Below are 26,419 nucleotides of genomic sequence, written 5' to 3'. Positions count from 1 at the left end.
TGCATGTGTTCTGTTCAGTTCAGTTCAGTTCAGTTCAGCATTCAATTGTGATGTTTAAAATTCTGCATGAAAACTTGCATTTGCGGGCAGTTAGTCTTCTATCCTGTTTGATCAGCACAAGGATTACCACTAGTGCAAAAGCACTCCATTCCCCCCACCCCCAAATATGCTCCCTAGAACAGGTGTAGAGAACATGTAAGGAGAGGAAGTTCCATTGCAAGCAGACAGAACTACTTACTTATTACTATGTTGAATACAATCCTATGTTTCAATATGTATTGCTAAATGCATTCTCTCACAACATAATTTCTGGTATGTTTTTCAAGCCAAAAGCTCATCCGAACATTTAGGGAAATGCAAAGGCGGATATGAGTCATGGCGAATCTGCTCAGTAGTGGAGGCCCAGATAAGGTGAGTTCGTATAAGAATTCACAAAGATTGAATTCCTCAATTATCCCTACTCCCAAGCGCAGCATTACTGCTGCTCGACTCTCTCCAAAACAGAAAGGGAAGGTGATCTGCATTCATCAGGATGTTCTGTAACTCCATATTAGAGCATTTGGTCTGCATGCAGAAGGTCCCAGTTTCCATCTCCTGGTAGGGCTGTCTGAAAAATCCTGGAGAATCAGAGCTAGATAAACCAATCATGTGCCTTGGGAATTTTCTATGATCCTGTGTTCTGCATTCTAGAATAGTAGCCCAGATACCTATTTTCAAGCATCATCTCTCTACTGTTTTCTGGCTAGGAAGAATTGTATCTTGCACCTAAAAGAAAATACGAGACAAACACACATGCTTCTTGTACTAAGCTCAGAGGAAGCACACAGCAGCCAGTAACAATCCTTTAAAAATGTAAGTAGTGCAGTGTCTTCTCGTTGCTTTTTCTTTTCTTAACTGGGACTGGATAAGAATCAGAGGCAGGATAGTCACAGGGAAGACACAGGCAACATTGACGGAGCGGCTACTTGGCTCCAGCAGGCAGAAGGGATTATGTCAATGACGACCTGGGATATTTTGCCTGAGATGCTGAAAGGTGCAAGTGTCACACCCCTTACCACTTTAGAAGGCCCAGTCGCCTTCTAAATCTGGCCCGCAGACAGTCCAGGAATCTGTGTGTTTTTACATGAGTAGGATGTGTGATTTTATTTAAAATGCATCTCTGGGTTATTTGTGGGGCATAGGAATTCGTTCATTCCCCCCCCCAAAAAAATATATAGTTCTGCCCCCCACAAGGTCTGAGGGACACTGGACTGGTCCCCTGCTGAATAAGTTTGCTGACCCCACTTTAGATACACGCAAGAATCTTCACAACAAATGTATATGGATGAAGGAGCTTCTTATTCTTCCAAGACAGACAATCTGCATTGGTAAGAACAGATTCCTTTCAGGCCATCTTCCTCCTCAGCAGGCTGTGTTGCTTATCAGTTTTCTCTTTTCATAGGCACACTGTTCCCCTCACACCATAAGCCACCTTTACAGGTCTCTCGGGCAGATTCCAGGATGCTATTTAATGTTCAAGTCCCACAGTTTCATTAGCCTGAACACACTTGGTAAGCCTGTGATCTTTGACACCTTACAGAACAGGAATAATTTTATAGTACATCCACACCATTTTTTATTTTAACTCACGCCCAGAATACCACAAAGTATATACCAGCCTTCTCCTCTGAACTATTCCTGTGCAACAAGCTAAGAGCCTAGACTCACAATGATATAACCTATTCTACAGGTGTTAGGACTCGGGGATAACATGGCCAGGCATGTGTTTCAGACAGGAAATGTCTGAGCTTTCCAATTAAAAGTTAATTGTCTTTGTCATTAACAGGTTCCCTCTGTTCATTTCCCCTGAAATTTGCTCAGCACTAGATCTTCCTTAATAAGCAATAAACACATAGCAGGGCACGCTGGTAGAATCAGATTTATGGGATTAGAAATGGCTTTTAATACCTTCATCATAATCTTTTAATTTAGAGCAGACTCCAAATCAAATCGGCCTCACTTTCTACAATGAATGATAATTTATTTAGGGTTTTAGCCATGACAGTGGTTCTAAGAAAGATAAATTCTTAAAGCAAAAATAATACTAATTATTCACCAAGAAAACCTCACCTGTTTTTTCCAAACAGGCATTTACATCGGAACGAACTGTGACATCTGCGGACGAAGTAGTCTTACTTTCACAACAGTTCCTTCCCCCCCAAAAAATTCAGAGCCATGCTGTTTGTCTTACATCCATCCGATGAGGCAGGTTAGGCTGAGAAATGGGGTCTTGCTTGCCCAGAGCGATCCAATAAGCTCTTCAGCACAGGTTGACTTAAAGTGCTATTTCAAAGACTGAACGATGGAGAGATAAGAGAAGCATGCCGCCCTCCATAAGAACATGTTGCAGAGGCATTGGTCAAATCCATTTTCTTTGTCCACACATGTGCATTAAAGCACCCACCAAAAGGTGCAGGATGTAGATGCACATTTAAAATGTCCAAGCACTTCTGACTGAGCTACAAATCCCATAGCTAAACTATGGGGTTCACCTTCACAAGATGCGAAGATGGCCACCAATTTAGACAACTTTAAAGGGGTTTTAGATCAATTCATGGGAGGTATCAATGGCTACTTATCATGGCGGCTATGGTACCTACAAGATCAGAGAAACCATGACTGTGTCCCAGTTGCTCAGAAACAACTATCTTACTTGTGGACTCCCCAGAGGCATCTGATTGGCCATTATGGGATACAGGATATTGGACCAGACCGGCCTTTGGTTTGATCCAGCAGAGCTCTTTTTATACAACTAGACTTCCTACATCCAGATTGTCCTCTAAATCAATGCACTACACTGGTTGCAAGGATTATTTCACATATTATGCAAAGGCAAGCATTGGTTAGTCAGTGGGGACCACAGCCAATCACCACTTCCTGCCTAGTGTACCTGTTTGATGCAGGCATTTGCTAACTTATTTGTCATTCATCTATATAGCTGTAAAAACGAAAATGTGTGAAGTGGCTGTTAGCATACATCAGATGGTTGGGAAGCATGGAAATCTGTGGTGTCGGCCACCAATTTGCAATTCATTTTAGGCATCTAGAACTGATTCAGTTAAGAATGCAGTTTTCACAATGTCTCCTTCTGCAGGATTGATCTGACAACACAACTCATGATATGCCCAGGAAGAATACAAAGCCCCAGACAATGAAGTGCTGTGGAGTATACAACACAGAACCACATTACTCTCTGGCCTCTCTTGTTTCAGCTCAGGCCTGGTTAGTGGAGGCCATTAAAAGGAAAAGGTTGATACACTGGGGAAGATCTGTTTGAATTGCTTTCCCAGGGATTACATCAAACTAATCTGAAGCAAAGTGTAAGAGTGCTTTGAAGAACCTATCTATAACATGACTGAAGACAAGTACTGCAAGACAGAGACGTATCTTATCTAGGACACGCTTTCTTTCAAGGGGTATGGGCCAGGCTTTCACTCACGTGTGATTTACACAGATCTCTGCAAAAGCTCCTTTTACCATAGCAGTTGTGAAGCGATAAAGCCGATTAACTCTCCCAGCACTGAGCAGACCAGCTCGCTTCAAGCAGACTGCACCTTTCCTTATATCAGAGCTGGAGTGAAAAGATTGGCATCAGCACCATCTGGTGGACTTGGAAATATAAAATACTCAGAAGCAAACCACAACATCATATGCAACCTAGCAAGAAATAGCAGACCAGGGTAAGAGGCAATGGTGTACCTCTTTGGAGGCAGTGATTTTGATACTCTTTAGACTGCAATATTCTGGAGAAGAGGTTTGGATGCCTACCTTTACATAGTGCAACAGACCACATCCCAGTTCACAGAGTTTGTGCAATCTAAAGAGCATATTGCAGACATTTCCAACTGCTAGCAGTTCTTCTTCCTTCCATCTCAATCCCTTTGCCCGTTACCATCAGACAAAAGTTCCAAAAGAGCCAGGTGGAATGGGCAGGGACTTTAAGCATAATTACACATGAAGAATCTCAAAGAAGGCAAAACCAAATCCAGAAGTCCAGGGCTTTCTCTTCCCCAGGAATTGATTCACTTCTCTTATGTCCCTCTTTGCAAACCAACTGATTCTTTTTTATCAAAATGAAAAGGGAGGTAGAGGTTTCTCAAGGGAAGTGAGAATGTCTCAGCTCAATTAATGCAGGGCTGTTGCCAAACTTAAAAATAAAATTCTTTTCTGAACATTGTTTTCTATATCATGCTTAGAACCCAGAATTTAGAGCAATAAATCAAAACAAGGACATCTATGGTAGAGCTCAGGAGTCACAAAGAAGGAGCTAGTATGAGAATGCCATTCCAGGTTCAGTTCTCTTCCTCTCCCTCCCTCCACCCATGGCTACAGGAGTTTACAAGAGTTCTTCAAGATAAGATTAATGTTCGTGATGTGTGGTTCTGTTTCAACACGCCCAAGACCTGTCGAGCTTTGTCTTGCATGATCAGCTGGTCTTTAGAACCACCACAAGCCACTGTTTTCCAAGCACTCGACATCTAAGGAAGAGAAGAGAAAATAAGCAAGCACACTTTTGGGGAAAGCTTCTTGATGCAGTTTTGTAAATTAGCCTCTCACTCAGGAGTCAGAATTGGCTCAGGTGAACCCATAGGGAAGCTTTTGCAAAAAGTTGAGAATGAGTCCCCCAAATTCTCACTGACCATTGATGTGCTACAAATAACTTAAATGCATAGAGTACTAGTAATTTTTTTTTTTGGGGGGGGGGTGAATTTACTCGAAAGGCTTCAGTGGGTTTAAGCCATGTAATGTATACTGTCCCAGGGCTGTATCCAGCATTAGGTAGTTTTGTTAGAGCAGGGTTTCCCAAAATTGGGTCTCCAGCTGTTGTTGGACTATAACTCCTATCATTCCTAACTAGCAGGACCAGTGGTCAGGGATGATGGGAACTGTAGTCTAAAAACAGCTGGAGGCCCAAGTTTGGGAAACGCTGTAAGGGCTTTTCACTGCACATGGAGCTTCCCCTCCATCTCCTCTCCCCACATGCCCCCTAAATCCTTTAAGAACATAAGAGCCTGCTGGATCAGGCCAGTGACCCATCTAGTCCAGCAACCTGTTCCACAGTGGCCAACCAGATGCCTGTGGGAAGCCTGTGAGCAAGGACACTCTGCCCACCTGCAATTCGCAGCAGCTGGTATTCAGAGGCATAGTGCCTCTGGCAGCGGAGGCCGAACATAGCCACCAATAGACTTGACCTCTATGAATTTCTCTAATCCTCTTGTAAAGCCATACAATTCCATGGGTATCACTGCCTCCAGTGGGAAGCAATTCCATAGTTTTAACTGTTCTGGGAGTTCCAGCAACCTTGCAGAACAGATCAGGGTAGGGCACTAGGGATGCATAAGTTCTGCTATGCAAACTGAAATTCTTACGTTAATGGAACTGCTTTATTGGATACATTGCCCTGTATTGATAGCCCTAATTATGTGTTTCCTGGGAGCCCAAGTCCCAATAGGCACATTCACTTGCCCACCCCACCAAAGGCATGATTTTAGACGCCAGTGCTGTATCTCTTCCTTCGCTGTCTCAAAAGCAGGCTCTTTGTTGTTATAAGGCTGCATACTTTACGCGCGCGCACACACACACAAAATCTGAATTATGCAAAACAATCCTGAATTCCGAACAAACTGCACGATTTCTTCAAAGAAGGAACTTCACTCATTTTGGATCATATTTTCAGAGGCATAGCCTGCCAGGCAAGGAGTTGTACAGCTTACTCAAGTATTGCACAGGGTGAGAGTTGGGATAGGGAAGCAGGAGGGGGCAGTGTTCAAGTGCATACTCTTAACAGGCTGAGGCCCCAAATTCAGCCCCAAACATCTCCAGCTAAAAAGGACCCTCCGATAAAAGGAATAAATGGATATAAGGCAACTTCCTACATTCCTAAGACCCATTCCCTGAATATTATGCATTAACTGCTGTAGCAATGCCAGGAAAGGTTAATGACTGAAAATCTCAAGACCATTAAAAATAAGTCAGTCAGGAGACTGGGCTAACCACATTTGCAGAATGACAACCACAATTGCATCTGGCAGTGGTTATCTGTGGTTAACCCCAGTGGCACCACTCCAAAAAGCAGGGAACCCGAAGACTCACACTGCTGGAGTTAGTGTCACAATTGGCGCTACAGGTTATCGATTTGCTGTGAAATTTCAGGTGCCTCACCACAAACTTTTAAGCAGCTTCTATGCCCATCAATTCAAGAAAACAACTTTTCAGCAAGGTTAGAAGAAGGCTCACACAAAATACCATGGTAGATAATATTGATGGAACCTGGGGCTGGAGGATAATCTCTCTTTCTCCCCAACCCCACTTGATTCTTTATCAACAGAATTTTGTTTTAAAAACACTTATTTATAACCTAAATTCTGGGCTCAAATTTCAGTGAGTCTACTCTGAGTAAAGGTTCGTTGAACACCACCCTCCATAAGTGATTTTGTTTTAAGCTTGTACACAACAATATGGGAAATAGTGACTAAGCAAACTCTAGTCAAATGATGGAAAAATTAACCATCACAACTCTTCATAAACTCCACAATGGACCTTAATTCATTTAAGAAATGCAAAATCATTAACAGGCATACAACCATGTTGCCTGGCACTTGAGCAAGGCACAACATTCACAAAGCTCATGGAAATGGCAGGTTCTGGTACTGCAAGTCTCTCAAAACCCCATAACTGTGGCACCTGCAAAGTTTCCCCAATGGACTGTGCTTACCAGAGGAGGTGGTCTGAATTTGCTTTGGATTCTCTTGGAAGACGGGGCCTTCTCTGCCTTCACATGCACAAAGCCCCTGTTGAGCAAGCTGCTGTCATTCCTGCTGCTTGACAAAGAGAGGTTTAGGGACTGCGGAAGGAAGTTCACAGACTGCAATCAACCAAAAGGAAAAACAAAAGTTACATACAACCAATGGCATTGCTGAGATTAACCTGCTTCATTTCCCTCCCAAGTCCTCTTTTTAGAAAAAGGAGGCGGCGGCGGGCAAAGAAGCAAATATTTAATGTAATCAAGTTTCTCTTATCTTTCTGTCTGTCACGGTGCAAGCTTCCTAGCGAAAAAGAGGACTTTGCAATCAATCACTGGGGCAGCGATCAGAACAATAAGCCTGATAGCCCAATGCTGTGCAGTCTAGCATCATATTCGGCAATGGGTCTCCATGACTAAGAAACTCCGTAACTATTACTGTGGAATAATGGAAAAACTCAACCTTTGGCGTTACTCCACAGTTAATTGTCATGGACACCTGCCGGCAAGGAGGTTAGGCAACACGGCTGATGGATAACAGTATCATGCGTATTGTTCCAATCGCTGCACAAATGAGTCATAGAACAAGGGCAGGTTCCCCCCCCCAAAAAAAAACCCCACAACCATTTACATCATGATGGAAGGGTAAGATAAAGGGTTGCCTGCTGGCCACAGAAAACAATAGCTTCTACGGACTCCCAATGGTTTCACCTTTCTCGTCACAATGCGTGTGGAACATTTTTGGCAGGTTAGAAGCTGGGTATCTTAGCAAATTGTGCTGTCTGTGTTGATTGGACTTGAGCCTGGCTCTTATACAGCCCCTTGGTAAGCCCAGGAGAGGCAGTGTGAACCCTCACAGACTCCTCCCACTCCATGTAGTGTGTCGTGTGAACAGTGGTGTGGGTAGAAGAGAAATGGTGGCCATAGGAACCTGAAGCTCCAGGATGTTTTCAGAGCAGGAGCAACATCATCTGCCGGAGCACCAGGATAACGGACAGACCTTTCTTGCTCCGGCAAGTGAACAAGGCGAAAAACAAGGTTTTCAAGTTTTACAGTGGAAATCGGGAGGAAAATAATTGAGCAGAATACTGTCCTTGGATGGGGTTCCTGAAACGTGCTTGCAATTTAAATGCCAACACTTATTTGCAAGGTTGCTTCCATTTTAATTAAAAGCTAAAGGTTGCAATTCAGCAGGCTAAAGCGCTTTTGTTAAATCTCAGTGTTTTAAGAAGTTTAACTTGTACAATCAGGAGTACTGCGTTCGATGGAGCATATTCCCAGGTAATTCTGCACAGGGCTAAAGTCATGCAACTCCAACATGCTAACCACTACACCTGCCTTTGCCAGCTCACTATCCTATGACTGACAGCTGACCCTAATAAGCTGGGGGGTTTTTTTGTTGTTTTTTTTAAGTATCTCAGGATTCTGTTAACAGGCCTGCTGCCCAAGTCTACCCAGTGAATTCTTGAACAAGCAGCCAGGTCTCCCATCCTCCAAGAATCATAAATGTGAAAGTCAACATTTGTGTAAATGTTACACAAATGAAAGGGTGTATTGCACTGCAACACTTCAGAGTTCATCTTATTTGGGGGTGGAGAGAGCAATATTTTTTAAAAAAAATCTGACTCACCAACCTAGAAGTTATATGCGAAGTGTTTTCAATGACAAGGGAGCATTAAATATAAAATGTCCTACTTGGTCTTAAGTGGTACAAATGCAAGATTCCAATCCCTGTTTCTATGAAATGTGCAGTATGCTTCTGAAGATGTTTAAAATATAATGCTTAAGCACACAACCAGGATTAAATATAACTGAACTCAATGGGATATGTATTTATGAGAAAACACGCATATATACTCAAATCAGAAGCACACAAAACAAGTTCCACCTAAGGGTACAGTTGGGCAACAATGCATATGGATTCATCAGAGGTAGCCAACACGACACGCTGCAGATGTTGCTGGACTCCAGACTCCTATCAGCCCCAGCCAAAATGGCCAATGATCAGGAATAATGTGAATTGTAGTTCAAAAGACCTGGAAGGCATCATATTTGTTGTTGTTGTTTAGTGGTGTCCGACTCAGAGCATGCCAGGCACTCCTGTCTTCCACTGCCTCCCGCAGTTTGGTCAGACTCATGCTGGTAGCTTCGAGAACACTGTCCAACCATCTCATCCTCTGCGTCCCCTTCTCCTTGTGCCCTCCATCTTTCCCAACATCAGGGTCTTTTCCAGGAAGTCTTCTCTTCTCATGAGGTGGCCAAAGTATTGGAGCCTCAGCTTCACGATCTGTCCTTCCAGTGAGCACTCAGGGCTGATTTCCTTCAGAATTGATAGGTTTGATCTTCTTGCAGTCCATAGGACTCTCAAGAGTCTCCTCCAGCACCATAATTCAAAAGCATCAGTTCTTTGGCAGCATCATATTAGCTGCCCCTTACTATAGATGTTAACGTAATACAGTGATACCTTGGTTCCCGAACTGCTTAGTTGTGCAACAAATCGCCTCCCGGACACTGCAAACCCAGAAGTATGTATCCCAGTTTGTGAACATTTTTCGGAAGCCGAACATCTGACTCGGCTTCCGCTTGAGTGCACGAAGCTCCTGCAGCCAATCAGAAGCCGTGCCTTGGTTTTCGAATGGTTTCGGAAATCAAATGGACTCCCAGAATGGCTTAAGTTCAAGAACCAAGGTTCCACTGTAAACATGTCACAAGGAAACGGGTTGGCTTTATCAACTTCCAAAGTGTCCTTTTTTTCAACACCATTCCTAGACTTGTTTCATCTTATTTTATTTCCCCCATTTCCCCACTTCTTATGAGCCAATCACCCAGCAGATTTTTACCACCCTTTTTACCTGCAACAACCTGAGCCTCTCATTGGCAGACTGCCACGGCATGGTTGCTAAAAGCAGCAAGGGCCAAATGTAGCTGTGCTGCAACTCTACAGAGGTTAACCGTTTTACAGCATGCACAGGAAAAGCCGCAGCCTGCCGGTTTGTACTGCTGCACAAGTGCACCCCGTTAGCAAGCAAACATTGATTATTGTATCAGAATTAATGAGGGTCAAACATTCAGCAATTGTTTTTAAAAGCCATATGGGATTTGTCTCGGTTAAAAACAAACCTAGAGTTCCAAGGCAATTCATTAGCGTGAACAGGCAAGTCACTAACATGCCACCTGCAGAAATGAGTGCCACCATAGGTTGCCTCACAAGGAAACCGTTCATTTAAATTCCCAGATTCTAGTGCTGAAGGCACTTGCAATGCACTAAGCAAATGTCTCTGAAATGAGTCAGCCTGGCTGCTCCCACCTGTCAGCGAAGTCAAAGCTGCGATTGATGAGCAAGTTGTTTGGTGGTAGAAATCCCTGGGGTCCTAATGAGCTGCTGTTTCCATCTCCCCTTTACTGCACTTTCCTTGCTTCTGGCTGATTTTTTTTAGTAATCCTTGGAATCTCCAGTGTTTGCCCTTTCTTTTTCCCTAGCAACCAGAATGCAGTGTTCCTGTGGTAGGGTCATCTGAGATCAGGTACTCCCTAGAACTTGTTTTCTGTGAATAAGTGTGGGCAAATCTATGTTGTGAAAACTCTGCAATAGACTGTGCAGAAGCTAAAGACCAGGCCCTCTTTAAGAATTCACTTTGGTTTAGGATTCGCATTAGAGAAAACAGGGTTCTTGTGCCTTTCACAATTGTACTCCTTATGCTGGTCTGTGACCATAATAAAGTTCATTCATTCATTCACGGTTGTACTTTCCACAATCCAGAAAAGGAGGAGCAATAATGACTGTACTCTCTTAATTCTGTGTTACGTCATGTCCCCAAGGCAGCCATTTTTTGGTTGGCACCCTCACTACTGTCTCAAAATTCAAACTGTGCCCACTGGTCCACACATCTGGGCAATCAAAGCCCAATAGGGCCTACTTTGACTTGAAGCAGCTCTTGAAAATCTCCAGCAGATGTTTTTTCTCTGACTGACTGCAGGGAATTCAACTTAAGACATTTTGTATTCAAATGCACTACCACTGAGCTATGGCCTGCCTCAGTGCATATCCATTGCCACAAAAAAATATAGAGGCATCCAAAAGCCAAACTAAACAAGACACAGCAAAAGTGCCTTGTCTAGTTTGTTCCTCACTGAAATACACCCGAAGGTGGAGGGCAGAATTGATTCAGGTAGCGCTGAGTGCAGAATGGGGGACTTAACCCTCTTTCCAATCAAAATGGCAATCTCGTATTTTGTGGGAAGGAAGCATCCACTTCTCTGATGAAATCTGCTGTCCACTGTGGTTACATTCTGGCAAAGGTAACACAAACGCCTGTGAGATATTTGTCCCAAGTCTCATAGTTTGGCCTGTTCCAAGCTTTTTTATTCAGAACAATGAGTACCAGATACTTGTGGTTTTTTAAAATGATCTTAAAGAGTTTCTAGTTACTAAATCTACTCCCCACTATCACCACCACCCATCTGATTATGACTCACCTGAGATCTTTTGAAACAAACAGGTTTGGCCGTGGTGGAAACTGTCAGCTTCAAGTCTTCATCCACAATGTCAAGGGCTAGAGATTTCCTGACCTTCTTAATGGGACTCCTGTGCATCTGGAAAGACAAGAAAAGAATATTTAAGTCCCAACAATAAACAGTAGGCAACAATTTGGGGATGAAGTAGCATTGTATACTAATTTTAGAACAAAGGGAGCTACTGGGAAAGCTTCATGGGGCACCAGTAAGTTATGGAGAACGAATTCATTTGAGCACACTTGACAGCTGTCAGGAAGACTCCATACTACTATTTCTGCAGTTACATAGAAACAAAGGAATCTGCCTTCTGCAAAGTCAGACAACTGGTTCATCTAATGTAGGACTGTCTACACCAGGGGTGAGGAACCTTCCGCCCTCCAGATGCTGTTGGACCACAACTCCCATCATCCCTGACCGTTGACCATGCTCATTGAGAATGATGGGAGTTGTAATCTGGCAACATCCAGAGGGCCACAGGTTCCCCAGCCCAGACTGTGTGGCGGTGGCTCTCCAGAGTTTCAGACAGGAATCTCTTCATGCCTTACGTAGATATGCGAGTGATTAAATGTGGGCCCTTCTGCATGAAAATCAGTGGTGCTCTACCACTGAGCTACAGCCTTTCACCATAATGATGTACAAACTGGCAGACCACATACATGCATTGGCTGTTATGACTACAGCACCAGGGAAGTACAGAGCTGGCTTCAAACCATACCCTGAATTTGCTAGCTGCAATGCCTATAGACAAAATATCATGCTTGTAGACAAATATAAACTGAGGAAGAATTGCATCCTTTTAGAGCATGGGAAAGAGAATCTGCTGTGGTCCACAATGAATGTATTATTACCAGTTTTTAAAGATGATGCAGCACACTTTATTTTGGGGGGGGGGCAGCCAATACTGTTAGCAAATGCTCAGGATTCTGGATGCATCAAATTCCTGCAGAACCCTAATGGTCCCAATGACATAGCCTGCTCTTACATACTTGAGCAGTTATCTCACTTTTCCAGTACTGGTCCTCATGTAGCCCGAATGGCTCTATGCACACGCAAGAGGGAGCTCTCAGAAGGCTTGCAGCAACTCTGCAGTTTGCAGAAGTACCAAAAGTATTTAGAAACTATATCGCCCTTGAGAGGAATCCACCTACTCCTGGTAAAAACACCTCAATGAGGAGTTAACCTGCTCAATGGGCGCTGAATGCCGACTGAAGGTTTGATGAGCAGGGGATAAACCCTAAAGGGAAGCACTCCACACTGCACCGTTTTCTTGCAGATCATACTTGTGCAATATACTTACACCCTGTTTCCTCTTCTGTCTCTCTGGCTTTACATCATCTTCTATGATCAGCTCAATACCAGCCTCGCTCCGTAGTACTTCTTTCAAATCTTCTTCCAGGTTAGGCGTTTGAGGCTGGCGTTAGGGATGCAGGAGGAAGAGAAAAAGTTGCACTTCCAGACTTTCCATCATGAACAATATTTGTGACCAGTACATGTGTAGCACAGGCCAAGAACATAAAATTGTTTCATAGCCACTGTGCAGATCTCCATCATAGATAAAGGCTCTTTCTGGTAGCGCACAAAAGTCTGTGTCTCTAAACTGGCTCTTAGCTAACCTGACCTGGAAGGACTCACATGGCACACTTCTCTTAGGACTAATGTTTCCCCAAGAACACCTACATGCTCAAAGACAGCGGCAAAGCCCAGCATGCAGCTTTGAGGGAAGAGCTGTGCGTCTGAAAAACTGCAGGAGCCTTAGAACTATTGGAGCACAATAGCCTCCGGATATTTATCCTCCTTACGAAGAACCAAAAAAAAGGTGGCAAGATCAAGTCCCCATAACCTTATTACACAGCTTGACTGATATGGCATCCATAGCCATTTAGGGAAAATACAACATCTAAAAATAAGGAAATTGCATGATTCCTTAATAGAGAAAAATACAATAAAATGCCAGCCTTAAAGTGCTTTTGCTTGCTGAGAGCTGTAATGAAACTGAAAGCTGCTGTTTTGTACCTACTTTGTTAAACTATTAAAAAACCAACATTGTTCAGATAAGCAGAACACCATCTCACAGGCCAAAAAACCTGACAGGTTGAATCTAGCCTACAGTCTAGAAATCTGCTAATCTTTTAATTTTCATGTGAAGCATCATTTCATTCTATACTAATGTAAGGATTTTTCTGCTGAATGCTGGCTTGGTGTTTTTGCTTAAGATGGGGGACTTGGTCCAGAATTACGTATAGCACTGCGGTCCCAGCAGTAGCACAATGGAATGCAATACAGGTAGGACCCACAAAACAGCTATACAGCTACACACACACACACACAGAGAGAGAGAGAGAGAGAGAGAGAGAGAGAGAGAGAGAGAGAGACATACCAAAGGCCTAATTGGTCCATACTTCTCCAGAGCATTCTTGAAAGGGGTGGGTGTATGAGGTGTATTGTCCGTGATGTACTTCTGATCAGGTGTCACAAATCTGAAAGCACAGAAGAGGAGAGGTTTGCTGCGGGAATTTTTAGGTCTTATAGACTTCATAACTTGTCGATTAACTGTTGTATTCTAATTCCTCCTTGATTGTAAGCTACCCAGACAACACTGTTACTGGGAAGCATACAAGCAATATAAACAGATATCCAAACAATTAAAAAATACCAGCTCACATGCTCTTCCTTGAAGGAAGGTCAGTGGGATTTGCATGGAACGCACAGTGGTCCCTCATGCCCAAGACCACAACACTGTAGCTTCACTGGTGTCACTGTAGGATTAGGTGCTCCCAACACTGAACACTAGGCCCAGACATATCCGTTAAGCCTACAGGATACACGCTGGAGTGAGAATGAGAGGAAGAAAATACTTACACCGAGTTTTTCTGAAGCAACGGTGTCTTGTCTCTATGTAGCGGGGTAGTCACTATCACTTTCTGGCTGCACACAGGAGTGGAAGTTAAAGATGGGTTCTCAAGGTCAAGAGTGTCTTGCTTGGTCCAAAAATTCAGGAACTGCCAAAGAAAGGAAATTAGAGGAGTTGACACACATCAGCTGAATTGGATTAAGTAACGGATTGGTTTTCAAATCTATTTCAGCTTTGAGTGGCGATTCCTGAGCCCTGGATTTTACATTCAGTATAATATGACCAAGGACAGTTTTCCATGTTGTAAACACCTGGCCATAAGGAAGCATGGGAGGCTGTGCCTTCCTCCACCACAAGTGGCTGAATCTGTGGTCAAGTAGGTCCAAGACCTGTAAAATATGTCTGGAGAGTGAGGGTCTAAAGCAGTCTGTGTTATCTCTGACAAAAGTCATGCGACCAAGACACCCTGATCTTTCTTGGATAAAGGTCTTCCAAGCTGTATACTTAAATATGGAAGTGTAGGAAGAATATCTAACATGACTTTAAAAAAAAAATACTATAAGAAAGCAGGCTCTAAAGCAAATTTTGTGTTTCTGTCTGGTTCCCATTGATTTTACCAACTCAAGTGAGCAATCTCCATATAAAAGCCATATGAGCTCCAGTGAACCATTAATAAATGGGAGGACATCACTCAAGAATAAAAGGGTGATTTGCAGAAGATAAAATTTCATGCATGAAGGCGGCCACTGACTCACTCTTGCTGCCCACTCCTTGCACCTCCATACCTGGGAGGGGGAGAATGGCAGCGTCTTGACAGGGGTGCTCTTGGGCGTCATGCTGTTGCAGGAGTCCTGGAAAGAGAGGTTGCCACTGGTCCACCCTTCTGGAACAGGCGAGAGTGCGACTTTCCTCTTCTTCTGCCGCTTAAGCACAGAAGGCGGTGTACCAAAGCTCATGTCCGTGCAAGGGGAGATGGGGATGAGCTCGCCTTTGCTGCCTTTGCTCAGGTCCGAAATGGTGTGGCCATCCAAACGGTACTCTGTCACGTTCTGCGAGGTGGAGGAGGGCTTGAGGGATGTTTGCCTATCTGGGCTGCTGCTGTTACTTGTAGACAGGTAGTCAGGGAGGTCAAATTGAAACAGATCACACCAACCATCTGGGTCCTGCCAGAATAGGAAAGGTCAGAACGTTTGGGAGGATAAAACTGCAGACAAAGAATGTGGCAGGGCAGAATGGGTGGCAGAATAACTTGGCACAAGTAGATTTGAGCAATTTCAATGCAAACCAAGTGCACGAGCTATGAACTGGAACCTTAGGCCTTGGATATGGAGCAGGTTATTTTCACAGAGATCCCATTCAAATCCATGTATAAAAGCTAACTTAACATCTAACTTACCGTATTTTTCACTCTATTGGACGCACCGGACCATAGGAGGGGGAGAACAGGAGGAAAAAAAATTCTTGTTCTCCCCCTCTAAAACAAGGTGCGTTCTGTGGGTTCAAGGTGCGTTCACCCGAAGCCTGGAGGCTTTGGGTTCCTTTCGACCTGCTCTTTGGGGCTGGGGGGGGGAGCGCTGCTTGCAGATCCCAAGGCTTGTGGATCCCTGCCCGAAGCCCAGGGCGCGCTGTGCACCGACCCCTCTCGCTCTCCAGGCTTCAGCGAAAGCCTGCATTCGCTCCATAGGACGCACACACATTTCCCCTTCATTTTTGGAGGGGAAAAAGTGCGTCCTATAGAGCGAAAAATACAGCAAGTCCTCTTGATTTGAATGGGAACTTAAGTGCAAAAAACCTGTGCCCCAATCCTTTACAAACTTTGCTTGAAAAATCAATACCCAACACTGGAAAAAAATGCAGCATAGCTGGATTTCGTTTTACATATAATGGCAGGCCAGTTTTAAATTGTCTCAGTCACAAATACTAAAAAACTGTAGTAAACTGGAGGGAGGGAAAGTGCTTCCAAGAACATTAAAGGATCCCTGCTGGATCAGACCAAACGGATATCTAATAACCATTCTGTTCCCCACAGTGGCCAATGGAAGGCTTATGGAAGGCCTGCATGCAGGACATGAATGCAGCACCAACCTCCTGCACGTGTTCCCCAGCCGCTTCTGAGATTGGAAGTAGCATCGAGCCACCATGACTAGTAGACATTGATAGCCTTTATCCTCCATGAATTTGCCTAACCCGCCTCTATAGTAGCTATCGCCCCATGCCATGAAGAAAAACTCCATAGTTTAACTATGTGCTGTGTGAAGAAGTCCTCACTTTTGTCTGCCGTGAACCTGCCACCCCATTCACCATCAATGGATGGCTCCACATTCATGAAAAGGGAAGAAAATTCTCTTTTGCTGCACCAAGCATGGTTTTTTCACACCTCAACTACGACCGCCCCTACTGTGCCAATTCCCTGCCGATAAGGTGGGGAGGGGATTGTTTGTGCTGCTATTTGGATGCTTTGTATTTTATAGTTAGTCACTGTTACAGTGATGATATAATAATAATTTATTATTATTATTATTATTATTATTATTATTATTATTATTATTATTAATTTATTTATGCCCCGCCCATCTGACTGGCTTTCCCCAGCCACTCTGGGTGGCTTCCAACAGAATATTAAAATACATTAAACATTAAAAGCTTCCCTAAACAGAGCTGTCTTCAAATGTCTTCTAAAAGTCTGGTAATTGTTTTTCTCTTTGACATCTGGTGGGAGGGCGTTCCACAGGGCGGGTGATTAACTTGAGATGTTTGTTGGCCCTATTGATATTGGCGTTAAATTGTGTTGTAGCTGTTAGAGCAGTGGTTCCCAATTGGGGGTCTGCGTAACCCCACCCAGGGGTTTCACGGCACCATTCATGTAACAAAAACTACCAGAGATATCAAAATTTTCAAAAGTAGGGGGTCCAAGGCTTGGCATTTGCTAAAAACAGCACTGCGATAATAGGGAACCACTGATAGAGCATTATCTTGAAACGTTGTTATATTTTATTCTGCATGTTGCTGTGAGCTGCTTTGAGCATGGCTCTACCAAGAAGCGGCATACAGTGGTATCTCAGGTTACAAACACCTCGGGTTACAGACTCTGCTAACCTGGAAGTAGTACCTTGGGTTAAGAATTTTACCTCAGGATGAGAACAGAAATCACGTGGCGGCGGCAGCAGGAGGCCCCATTAGCTAAAGTGGTACCTCAGGTTAAGAACAGTTTCGGGTTAAGAACGGACCTCCCGAATGAATTAAGTTAATAACCAGAGGTACCAGTGTACAAATAAAATTGATGGTGATTATGATCATAGCTCAAAAGAGCCTATAATGAGCAAAGCCTACATGCAAACTCCTCATCCCTGACCGTACTACGGAAATAGACATCAATCCACTTCTTACAGATTCAATCATGTCCAGAGCTTCTGTAATAGCTGGGGCCGTAGAGGTACACAAATAACTGCCTGCTTCAACCACCCATGTGTATTGAGATGATCCTTCCTTCAGGTCACTGTCAGGCGCTGTGTTTTCTGATGCTCCCGCGATACTGTCGTCCGCCAGGCTTTCTGGGAGTTGCTCAGGAGGCAGCTTTGGCAGGCCAACAGATTCTTCATCCATGGCTACCTCCTGCTTTATTTCCAAGGCCTGAACAGGCCAGTCTGTCAACAAGGTTTGCTGTGGAAAGCAAACGAGGATTTGTGTGACTACTACACAACAACAATAAAAGCAAATCAAGTACATGGCTGCACTCAAAGAGCATCAAGGCTGCAAAACCAGGTACTAAAATCAGGAGCCAATGTCCAAAACAGTATTCGGCAGTGCTAAATCACACCCTTCACAGTAAAAGCACAAAGTCATGAAACATTTCCGAAGCATCTAAATGAGGATGCAGTCCTAACCCCACAGACCAGTTCTTGATATATGAGGATTGTGTTGTTAAAGATTTATTTTGAAGCTTCGGTGCCAACTCCTGTTGGATTACAAAATGCAAATGAGAAAAAGTTGAGCAGTTATGATGCAAACAGTTCTGCCTTCATTGATTCCAAAACCAGCATCTTGGCTACAAAGAAAACTCCTGATTTCATCTGGATCCCTGAATAAAAAAATGAGTGGATTTTGCAAGATGCTTTACAAATGTAAAACCGAATTTTGCAACCTTATTCCAATGTACCAAAGAAAAGGCAGATTGCTTTAAGGCCGTATAGAATATTGTGACACTATCACCTGGAAGTTTGCCTAAATATATTCTTTGTTTAATAAAGTTTTCATCAGAGACATAAAAATGCTTTGCAATACCTGGCTTTCGACTTCTTGTGCAGTTTGGCTTTCCTTTCCTTCCACCTCCACCAGGAGATAGAGGGGCTTAGAGTCTTTTGCTTCGCTAAGAAAGCCTCCTGTCTCCACCTTCCTTTTGATTGTGGAATTCCAGTGGTTTTTCACAGCATTGTCTGTCCTGTAAAGCAGAAAGCGCACACACATCATTGAAAAGTGAATCACAAGAGGAGAAGCATCCTAGGAACAGACGAAGCTGCCTTGGGCCAAGTCAGACCATTGATTGGTCCATCTAGGTTAATAATAATATCTACACTGATTGGCAGTGACTCTCCAGAGTGCTAGACAGGGCTTTCTCCCAGCACCAGGGGTTGAACCTGGGATCTTCTGCATGCAAAGCAGAGGGCCACCCACCAACCTCCTCCATTTTCTTGTTTGATAGATCCATCCCAGTATGGGACAGAAGAATGCAAAGGTCCATAAGGAACTTACCTCCCAGGAAGCAACTTCGCAATTTCAGCCCAGCGGTTCCCCAGAACCTTGTGAGCCTCACAAATGATACGGTCTTCTTCCTCTGTCCACGATGACTTTTTCACCTCCGGGTTCAGGTGGTTGTGCCAGCGTTCCCTACACTGCTTGCCCAGCCGGCCTTTCAAGTGCTTGGCTATGAGCGTCCATTGCTTTGTGCCATACTTCTTCACTAATTCAGTGACCTCATAAGGGGGGAAAGGACGAATTGTTAATCACTGTGTGATCACGGTGGCAGACTCCATCCTCACTGTGCATGAAAGGGAAAAGGGAAAGGACCCCTGGACTGTTAAGTCCAGTCAAAGGCGACTATGGGGTTGCGGCGCTCATCTTGCTTTCAGGCTGAGGGAGCCAGCATTTGTCCATAGACAGTTTTCCAGGTCATGTGGCCAGCATGACTAAACCGCTTCTGGCACAGCGAAACACCGTGACGGAAGCCAGTGCACACAGAAACTCCATTTACCTTCCCGCCGCAGCAGTACCTATTTATCTACTTGCACTGGCGTGCTTTTGAACTGCTAGGTTGGCAGGAGCTGGGACAGAGCAATGGGAGCCCACCCCATTGTGGGGATTCGAACCGCCAACCTTCTGATCAGCAAGCCCAAAAGGCTCAGTGGTTAAGAACACAGCACCACCTGCATCCCTCTTCACTGTGAATATGTTCAACTCTATCATTCTATGATTCTACCCAGAAGAAAAATTCTTCTGAGTTCAGTGCAAGAGTGTAGCATTCAACTGAATAGCTGCAGGGAGCCTGTGCATGTACAATTACATGCAAACGGCTCTCTCAATAAACCTGGGTAGCTTGCAAAAGCAGAGCTCCCGACTGGGTTGAGAATATCCAATGTGTGTAGTTGTGTGTGTGTAGGCTCCATGCAGCCACTGAATTGCGGGAGGTGGGGTGTAGATCTCACCATCCCACACCGCAGCACCGCTCAACAGTTACACTGAGACAATAATATGAGTTTCTTTGCTTGCTACCCTATTAATACATTGCTGTTTCACAATTGCCCAACTTAACATCCATTAGCATAAGGTAACTCGTGTTCGATTTCTACCGAGCAACCAGAATTACCTTATCCTAAGGACAGTGCAATGGCTGCATGGAGTGTACAAACAAACGTTACCAAGTTACTAAAGGTGCAAGCCTATTTCGCAGAAACTTACTCCCTCGTAAAAGCACACAGGACTGCAAGCTTAGGATAGCGGCTGATGGTGGAGAGTTAAGGCAGCATGGTTCTCTGTGCGTTTTTAAGGAGGATATTTAAGAATCAAATCAGAGTCTTACCAGAAAGCTGCTAGGGTTAGGAATCTGTACCACGGACAAAATAGACCCTGTATTTGATAGATGAAGAGCGGCAGCCACTCCTGCAGAATCTTTCAAATACTGGGATTCTAGAGAGATTCTACCTGCAAGATGGAATTCCAATTTCTTCAACTATAAGAGACACATGTTGAGAAATAGTTACCTTCTGATCTTCTTGTTTAGTCCAAGGGCCTTTAACCAGGACAGGGTTTAGCACCCGAAGCCAGCGATATTGACACTGCTGCTCAGTGCGGTTCTATGAGCAAACGTAAATAAGTACATGCTAAAGTGAAGATTGATAAGGCAGGCATAAAGAGAAACCAAAAGTATTAGGCAAAGATATTTTTTTTAACCAGCAGCTTGATCTTTTGCAACTCTGCCATACCCCTCTTTGCTCCAAAACACCCCACCAGCAAAACCTTCCACTCTGTCGAAAAACTCCACTTACAGGAAACTGACTTGCTAGGAACTTCCAGTCATGTCCAAACTGTGTCACCAGTGAATTCAAGAGCTCATCCTGCAAAAAAGCAAAGCCATCAGCTTTGGCACACAAGTAACACATACAGTATGTTGTTTCATTACCTAAGTTATGTATTTCAGGAACAATATAACGGAATTTACCAAAACAGAAGTTGTGACACCATGACATCATGAGATACAGCACGGCAAGGAAAGGAACAGAGGTTTGACCTTCAACACAGCATTCCAGCTACTTCTATGTGCCACCCAGAAAACAGAGCTGCTAGCTAGAAACTAGATCTTGTGTTGCACTCTGAACCAGCAGGGTGCTGTAGCGGAAAGCAGGACGAACTGGGTAGCTCCATCTTATTTGTCAGGGACAGAATGCGTATTTCGCAGTTGCTCCAGGAGCCTCTCCTCATGGCACAATAGCTAAGATGGTAATAAAAGCCCGGTCTTTAACAAGATACACACATACACACAAGTCCATTGGTTCATATTTTTCCCCACTCTGTTTGGCCAATTTGGGACAAGTAATGCTATATGTATTCCAACAATCTGACATGCAATACTTTAAGCACAGAACTTTGGCCTCCGGAGAATGTCTGGGTTTGTTTGCATTTAAAAGCAAGTTTCTAGTCCTCATGAAAGTAGGGAAAGCAGCAGGAGAGAAGAGGGGAACATGGCTGGAATAGGCAAATTATGCATTCCATTTCCCATTTTATTTCTTTATTGGATGCGTATACAAGGACTTCTGCAAGGATTTTCAAAGTAGCACATACTGCATGTCAGCAAAGCGTTTTCCATTCAGCTAAGCTCCCCACGGCCACACCCCCTACTTTCCTCAACACAATCTACACAAGACATACCTCTTCACGTGACCACTTGACTTTGCATCTGTTATCCCGCCGTTCAGATGCATCTGAATCTTGGTAATGCAGTTGATCTTGCTCTTCACTATTGCAAACAAAATTTAAAAGCAAATGGGAAAAGAGAGTATGTAAGTATCTTGCTTTACAGATTTTTAATTACACCCCCCCCCCAATATTCTACCACCGTCTAGAATCTCCAGCCCATACCTCAGAACCCATTGAAACAATACAAAGGAGAAAGATAGGTAGATAAAAACAAATACTTAAACTTCCTTCATTGTGAACATGAGCATGCATCTGCTGGTTTGCTACAGGGCCAGGTTCAATGCACTTGTGGTAATTCACAAAGTCCTAAACAACTTGGGGACAAAGTAGTTTAAGGACCGGACTCCTTATGCTCTACTTCGATCTCCAAGATCCTCTGCACCCATGAGGTTCAGCTGAACTTCACTGGGGTTGAGGCTTTAGTGTGGCAGGCCCTGCCCTATAGAATTTGCTACCAGCAGAATCACAGAACTATAGAATTGTAGAGTTGGTCCAACCCCTACAATGCAGGAATCTTTTTGCCCAACATGGGGCTCCAATCCAGTACCCTGAGATTAAGTGTCTGAGCTATCAATCCTTCAGCAGTAACCACCCAGGCCTGCTTTTAGGCAACTTCTGAAAACTGTACTAATTGTTTGGACAGGCCGCTGCAATATGAATTTCCCCTTTTAAACTGATGTTTTTGACTGTTTTTACTGTAACTTTTGTACCTTTATGGAAAGGACAGATTACAAACACTTCAATAAATTAAATAAAAATAAGCGGCCTTAAGCATGTGCATAAGACATTTAGTGGGACTTACTAGAAAGTAAGGAGAGTTCAGAATTGCAGCTTTAGACGGAAATAAAAGGTTAAGAAACAGAGAAGAACAAGCAGTGGGGGAGAAGGCTCCATATATAATTTTATATGTTATTTCAAAACCACTGATTCCATTTGCAAATCCAGCTGCTGTCCTCATCTTTGGATTGTCTCTCTCTGGAGGCTTACCAAAGCACAAGACATTGTTATTCCAACAGATTTTTGGTAGCCAGAGTTTTGATGGAACAGTCACCGTATGAGTCACCAAGTCACTATATGACTCGCCCAAGTCCTCAAGATCAAGTGGGATATACACCCAACCAAATAAACTAAATTAAAACACCACTGCTAGGGCTAGGTAAAAACATCATCCAATCTCTCAGCCAGTTAGAATATTCATGAATATTTTTACTGAAGGATTCAAAAAAATCCCTGAACAAATATTTCTAGTGGGCAAAGCGGCTTAGGCCAGGGCTGGTAAGTCCAAGACCCTCAGATGTTGTTGGGCTACAACTCCCTCACTCCTGACCATTGGCCTCGCTAGCTGGGGTTAATGGGAACTGGAAGCCAACCCACGTCCTTGGGCCACAGGTTCCACATCCCTAAGGTAAAGGGACCCCTGACAATTAGGTCCAGTCGTGACCTACTCTGTGGTTGCGGCGCTCATCTCGCTTTATTGGCCGAGGGAGCCGGCGTACAGCATGACTACAGTCATGTTGCCAGCATGACTAAGCCGCTTCTGGCGAACCAGAGCAGTGCACGGAAACGCCATTCACCTTCCCACTGGAGCGGTACCTATTTATCTACTTGCACTTTGACGTGCTTTCGAACTGCTAGGTGGGCAGGAGCAGGGACCGAGCAACGGGAGCTCACCCTGTCACCGGGATTCGAACCGCCAACCTTCTGATCGGCAAGTCCTAGGCTCTGTGGTTTAACCCACAGCGCCATCCGCGTCCTTCCACATCCCTAGTTTGGCCCAAAAGCAGGCATCTAGGCCACTTACATGTGCAGTGCTTATTTAGAGTGTTAGACTAGACCAGGGTCCAAATTCCCCCTCAACCATGATGGTTGGTCTCCCAACCTAATGCACCTCACAGGTAACTTGCTGTGCGGCTCAACAGGGAAAGGGGAGACCATTTTAAACACCTTGGGGGAAAATGTGAGCTATAAACGCAACACCAAATAATATAAGTAATGCCATGCTGCTTTTCACACATCATTGTTGTTGTTGTTTAGTCGTTAGTGACTCCATGGACCAGAGCACACCAGGCACTCCTGTCTTCCACTGCCTCCCTCAGTTTCTCAAACTCACAGCAACCTAAATGGCCAGAACATTCCCAGCAGTCTCCACACAGATACAGTGTGTCTACTCAGAAGTAAGCGCTATTGAATTCAGTGGGGCCTACCGCCCAGTAAAGTGAGTTTAGGATGCAGCCATAAGCCATGATTTTTCACAGCTTTCCCAACTACCCCACCTGGTACCTGGACCTGGCAGTCCTCATATAACAACCATTAAGTCCACCACCCAGGCAATCCCAATTCAAGTATTTGCCAGCTCGTTATCAGTTCCTCTCCTTGCTTTAGCACCAGAAGGCCTCTAAACAAGATGGGGGGGGGGGGTCCCGCTCCAGACTGTGGCCCACGATCACTTTCATAACCGAACTGCTCTTCCTTGCAAAAGGATCAGCTTAATACTAATAATGATGATGAAAAAAGGACAAAATAGATCACTAGGGAAAGCAGAGTGACGCTCTTCCTTTCTCCCGCTTGGCGCAAAAAAGAGCTAAGTTCCTCTCCCCGCCCTTGCAAATTCACGCGGGCCATTTTAAGCACCTTTAAAGCAGCTTTAAGCAGCTTTCTCCCTTTCAGATCGCGGCAAATAAATCATCCGCGATATAACTTTACAGATCTATCCCTGTGCATGCTCCACTACCATGGACGGTAGGTTGGGGGGCGGAAGGGTGGGGGGAGAGGAGAGAAAGGAACAAAAAACAGGCGGGGAACGGATTTCCCACCACCTTTCCAACCCACGCTAAACGATGCCTCCAAAAACAGCTGCAATATTCTCTTTTCCCGCCCCCCCGTCTCAAATGCAACTCACCAGCGAGCCCTGCGAGACATCCTGCCTTTTTCCCCTCTGCGTTCAAATCATGCGATGGCCAAAAATAATAATGAAAAATGAAAATTTCAAAAGAACAGAAAAGGCTATCAGAACTTGGAGGGGGGTGGGGAGACGGATGCCGCTAAAGGACCCCCTCTGAATAGCGCGCGCGCGCAAGCCAGGCTGCTGCTACTGCTGCAACTGCAGCTCCGTGGCTCGCGCCCGCCCGGGACTCCGAAAAGCACTTTCCTATCTCGCGCCAACTCCGCCCCAGCCAGCCACCTTTTCCGGCGGAGTGACGCTGCGCGCGCGAGGCTGACGACACACAGGGTATTCTTGGGAGGGAAAAAGAGGAGGCGGAGGAAGAAGAAGAGGTGGGGAGGGCAAAAAAAAGTGGCGCGCGCGGGCAAGTTGCAGCTTTGTATACTTTGTATACTTATCTCTCTATCTATTAGCACCCACATAAAGTTTTTATTTTCCTTTTTAAAGGAGAAAGCCGCTCCAAATCTAAGAAAGTGAAATATGGTGTTGCGACACTGCAGCAAGCAATGAAGAAACAAAAGCCAAAATGCTTACGTGGGAAATAAGATGGGGGCAATCGGTTTCTCATTATTTCAATAGGCGAAATCGTTGTTGTTATTATTATTAAGTGCTACATTTCTTAAACTGACTGTATTTGTGGATTGCAGGTATTTATATAACCCGCCTCTTTATTTTGGGGTTTTTTTCTCCTATTAAGGAAAATAGGTGTTGAGATTGAATGAGCAGCGTCCCTTTTTCCTTTCGCTTTTAGAGTTCGCTTATTAGCACTACTAAAATGTAACTTTCCCCATTAATGAATTCCGACGCGGGGGTGTTTTCTTGGGGTTAGTGGACGACGCTTCACGCTTTCCGGTTTAGTACTTTTATCCTGCCCTTCCTCCAAGAGGTTAAGAGTAGAGGAGTTCAGAGTGTCGAGCATCTGCGTCTTTCATCATTGCTGCGCAACAGGCAGAAATTCAAAAGGCGGTGCCTTTTCCATCCTCCACTAATTCAGTGGTGGGAAAGCTTCACTCTTTGGATTTCTGCCTGCCATTGAAATGTTAAAAGCTGATCAAGCCCCTGCAAGAGAGAGAAAGTGCCGGAAGGACTATTGTGCCTTAGCAGGCAGAGGAACACAAAGTCAGTAAGAGGGTAGCAAGCTACCAATGAGATCAAGAGGTGGTACAGGGAAAGAGAACCTATGGTCCTCCAGATGTTGAACTCCTATCTAGTGCAGCCGCTATAGCCAGTGGAGTTGGAGTCCAGTTCAACATCTGCAGGCAGTGCCGGATTTACATACTGTATAGCTATAGCTTAGGGCAGGAGGCAGTGGAAGACAGGAGTGCCTAGTGTGCTCTGGTCCATGGGGTCACGAAGAGTCGGACACGACTAAACGACTAAACAACAACAACATAGCTTAGGGCTCCACTCTCTTGGGGGCCGGCCCACAAAAAAATTAAAGGAAAAAAAATTGGATGTACATTTCCAAAATACAAGATAAAAAACAAATAAAATAAAACCTACATACAGCAACAGTGTTTTTGTGTTGTGTAGGCTCCTATGATGTAAGTCATGGGCCCTGCCTGCTAGCCTGCTCCCTAAAATATCACTGGTTTGCTCATTTCTATATATAGGGTGCCTACATTCTGCATGTGCAAATGGCTTTAGATACCTATTAGGTCCATAAATTACCATATAGCATATATTCAACACAAAAACAGCAACAATTTGTTGTTGACGAAGGACACCTGGACATATCAAGGGCCCCATTACCTTCAGTAGCTTAGGACCTTATCAAACCTAAATCCGGCCCTGTCTTCAGGGCAGCTTAGTTGCCTGTTCCAGTTATTTCTTTGCAAAGAACGAATGCTGATTGTATTACAAT

The 26,419-nt window shown here is 44.4% G+C and overlaps 2 protein-coding genes across 9 annotated transcripts in view; one reads left to right on the top strand and one right to left on the bottom strand.

The window, feature by feature from the left end:
- LOC309534148 (uncharacterized protein) overlaps positions 1–26,419 on the top strand; it is a 344,509-nt gene that overhangs the window by 17,808 nt on the left and 300,282 nt on the right. The window lies entirely within an intron of this gene.
- On the bottom strand, positions 1,344–24,760 carry MYBL2 (MYB proto-oncogene like 2). Of its 2 annotated transcripts, none has more exons than XM_082226032.1 (14): positions 24,514–24,760; positions 21,567–21,654; positions 20,687–20,755; positions 20,402–20,494; positions 18,897–19,117; positions 18,429–18,585; positions 17,535–17,807; positions 14,933–15,310; positions 14,156–14,295; positions 13,674–13,773; positions 12,594–12,707; positions 11,258–11,374; positions 6,755–6,883; positions 1,344–4,517 (listed from the first exon to the last, which is right to left on the bottom strand). In XM_082226032.1, exons 1-14 carry the CDS (start codon positions 24,531–24,533, stop codon positions 4,389–4,391), a joined length of 2,028 nt encoding a protein of 675 aa, XP_082082158.1. In that variant the 5' UTR covers positions 24,534–24,760; the 3' UTR covers positions 1,344–4,388. The 2 variants fall into 2 exon arrangements, with proteins under 2 accessions (XP_082082158.1, XP_082082157.1); XM_082226031.1 differs by having other exon boundaries at positions 1,345–4,517; positions 6,755–6,904; positions 24,514–24,759.

The sequence above is a fragment of the Podarcis vaucheri genome (assembly GCF_965113315.1).
Source record: "Podarcis vaucheri genome assembly, chromosome: 6".
NCBI classification, from domain to species: Eukaryota; Metazoa; Chordata; class Lepidosauria; order Squamata; family Lacertidae; genus Podarcis; species Podarcis vaucheri.
Note: the sequence above shows the minus strand (reverse complement) of the source record. Positions and strands in the feature narration are given on the sequence as shown.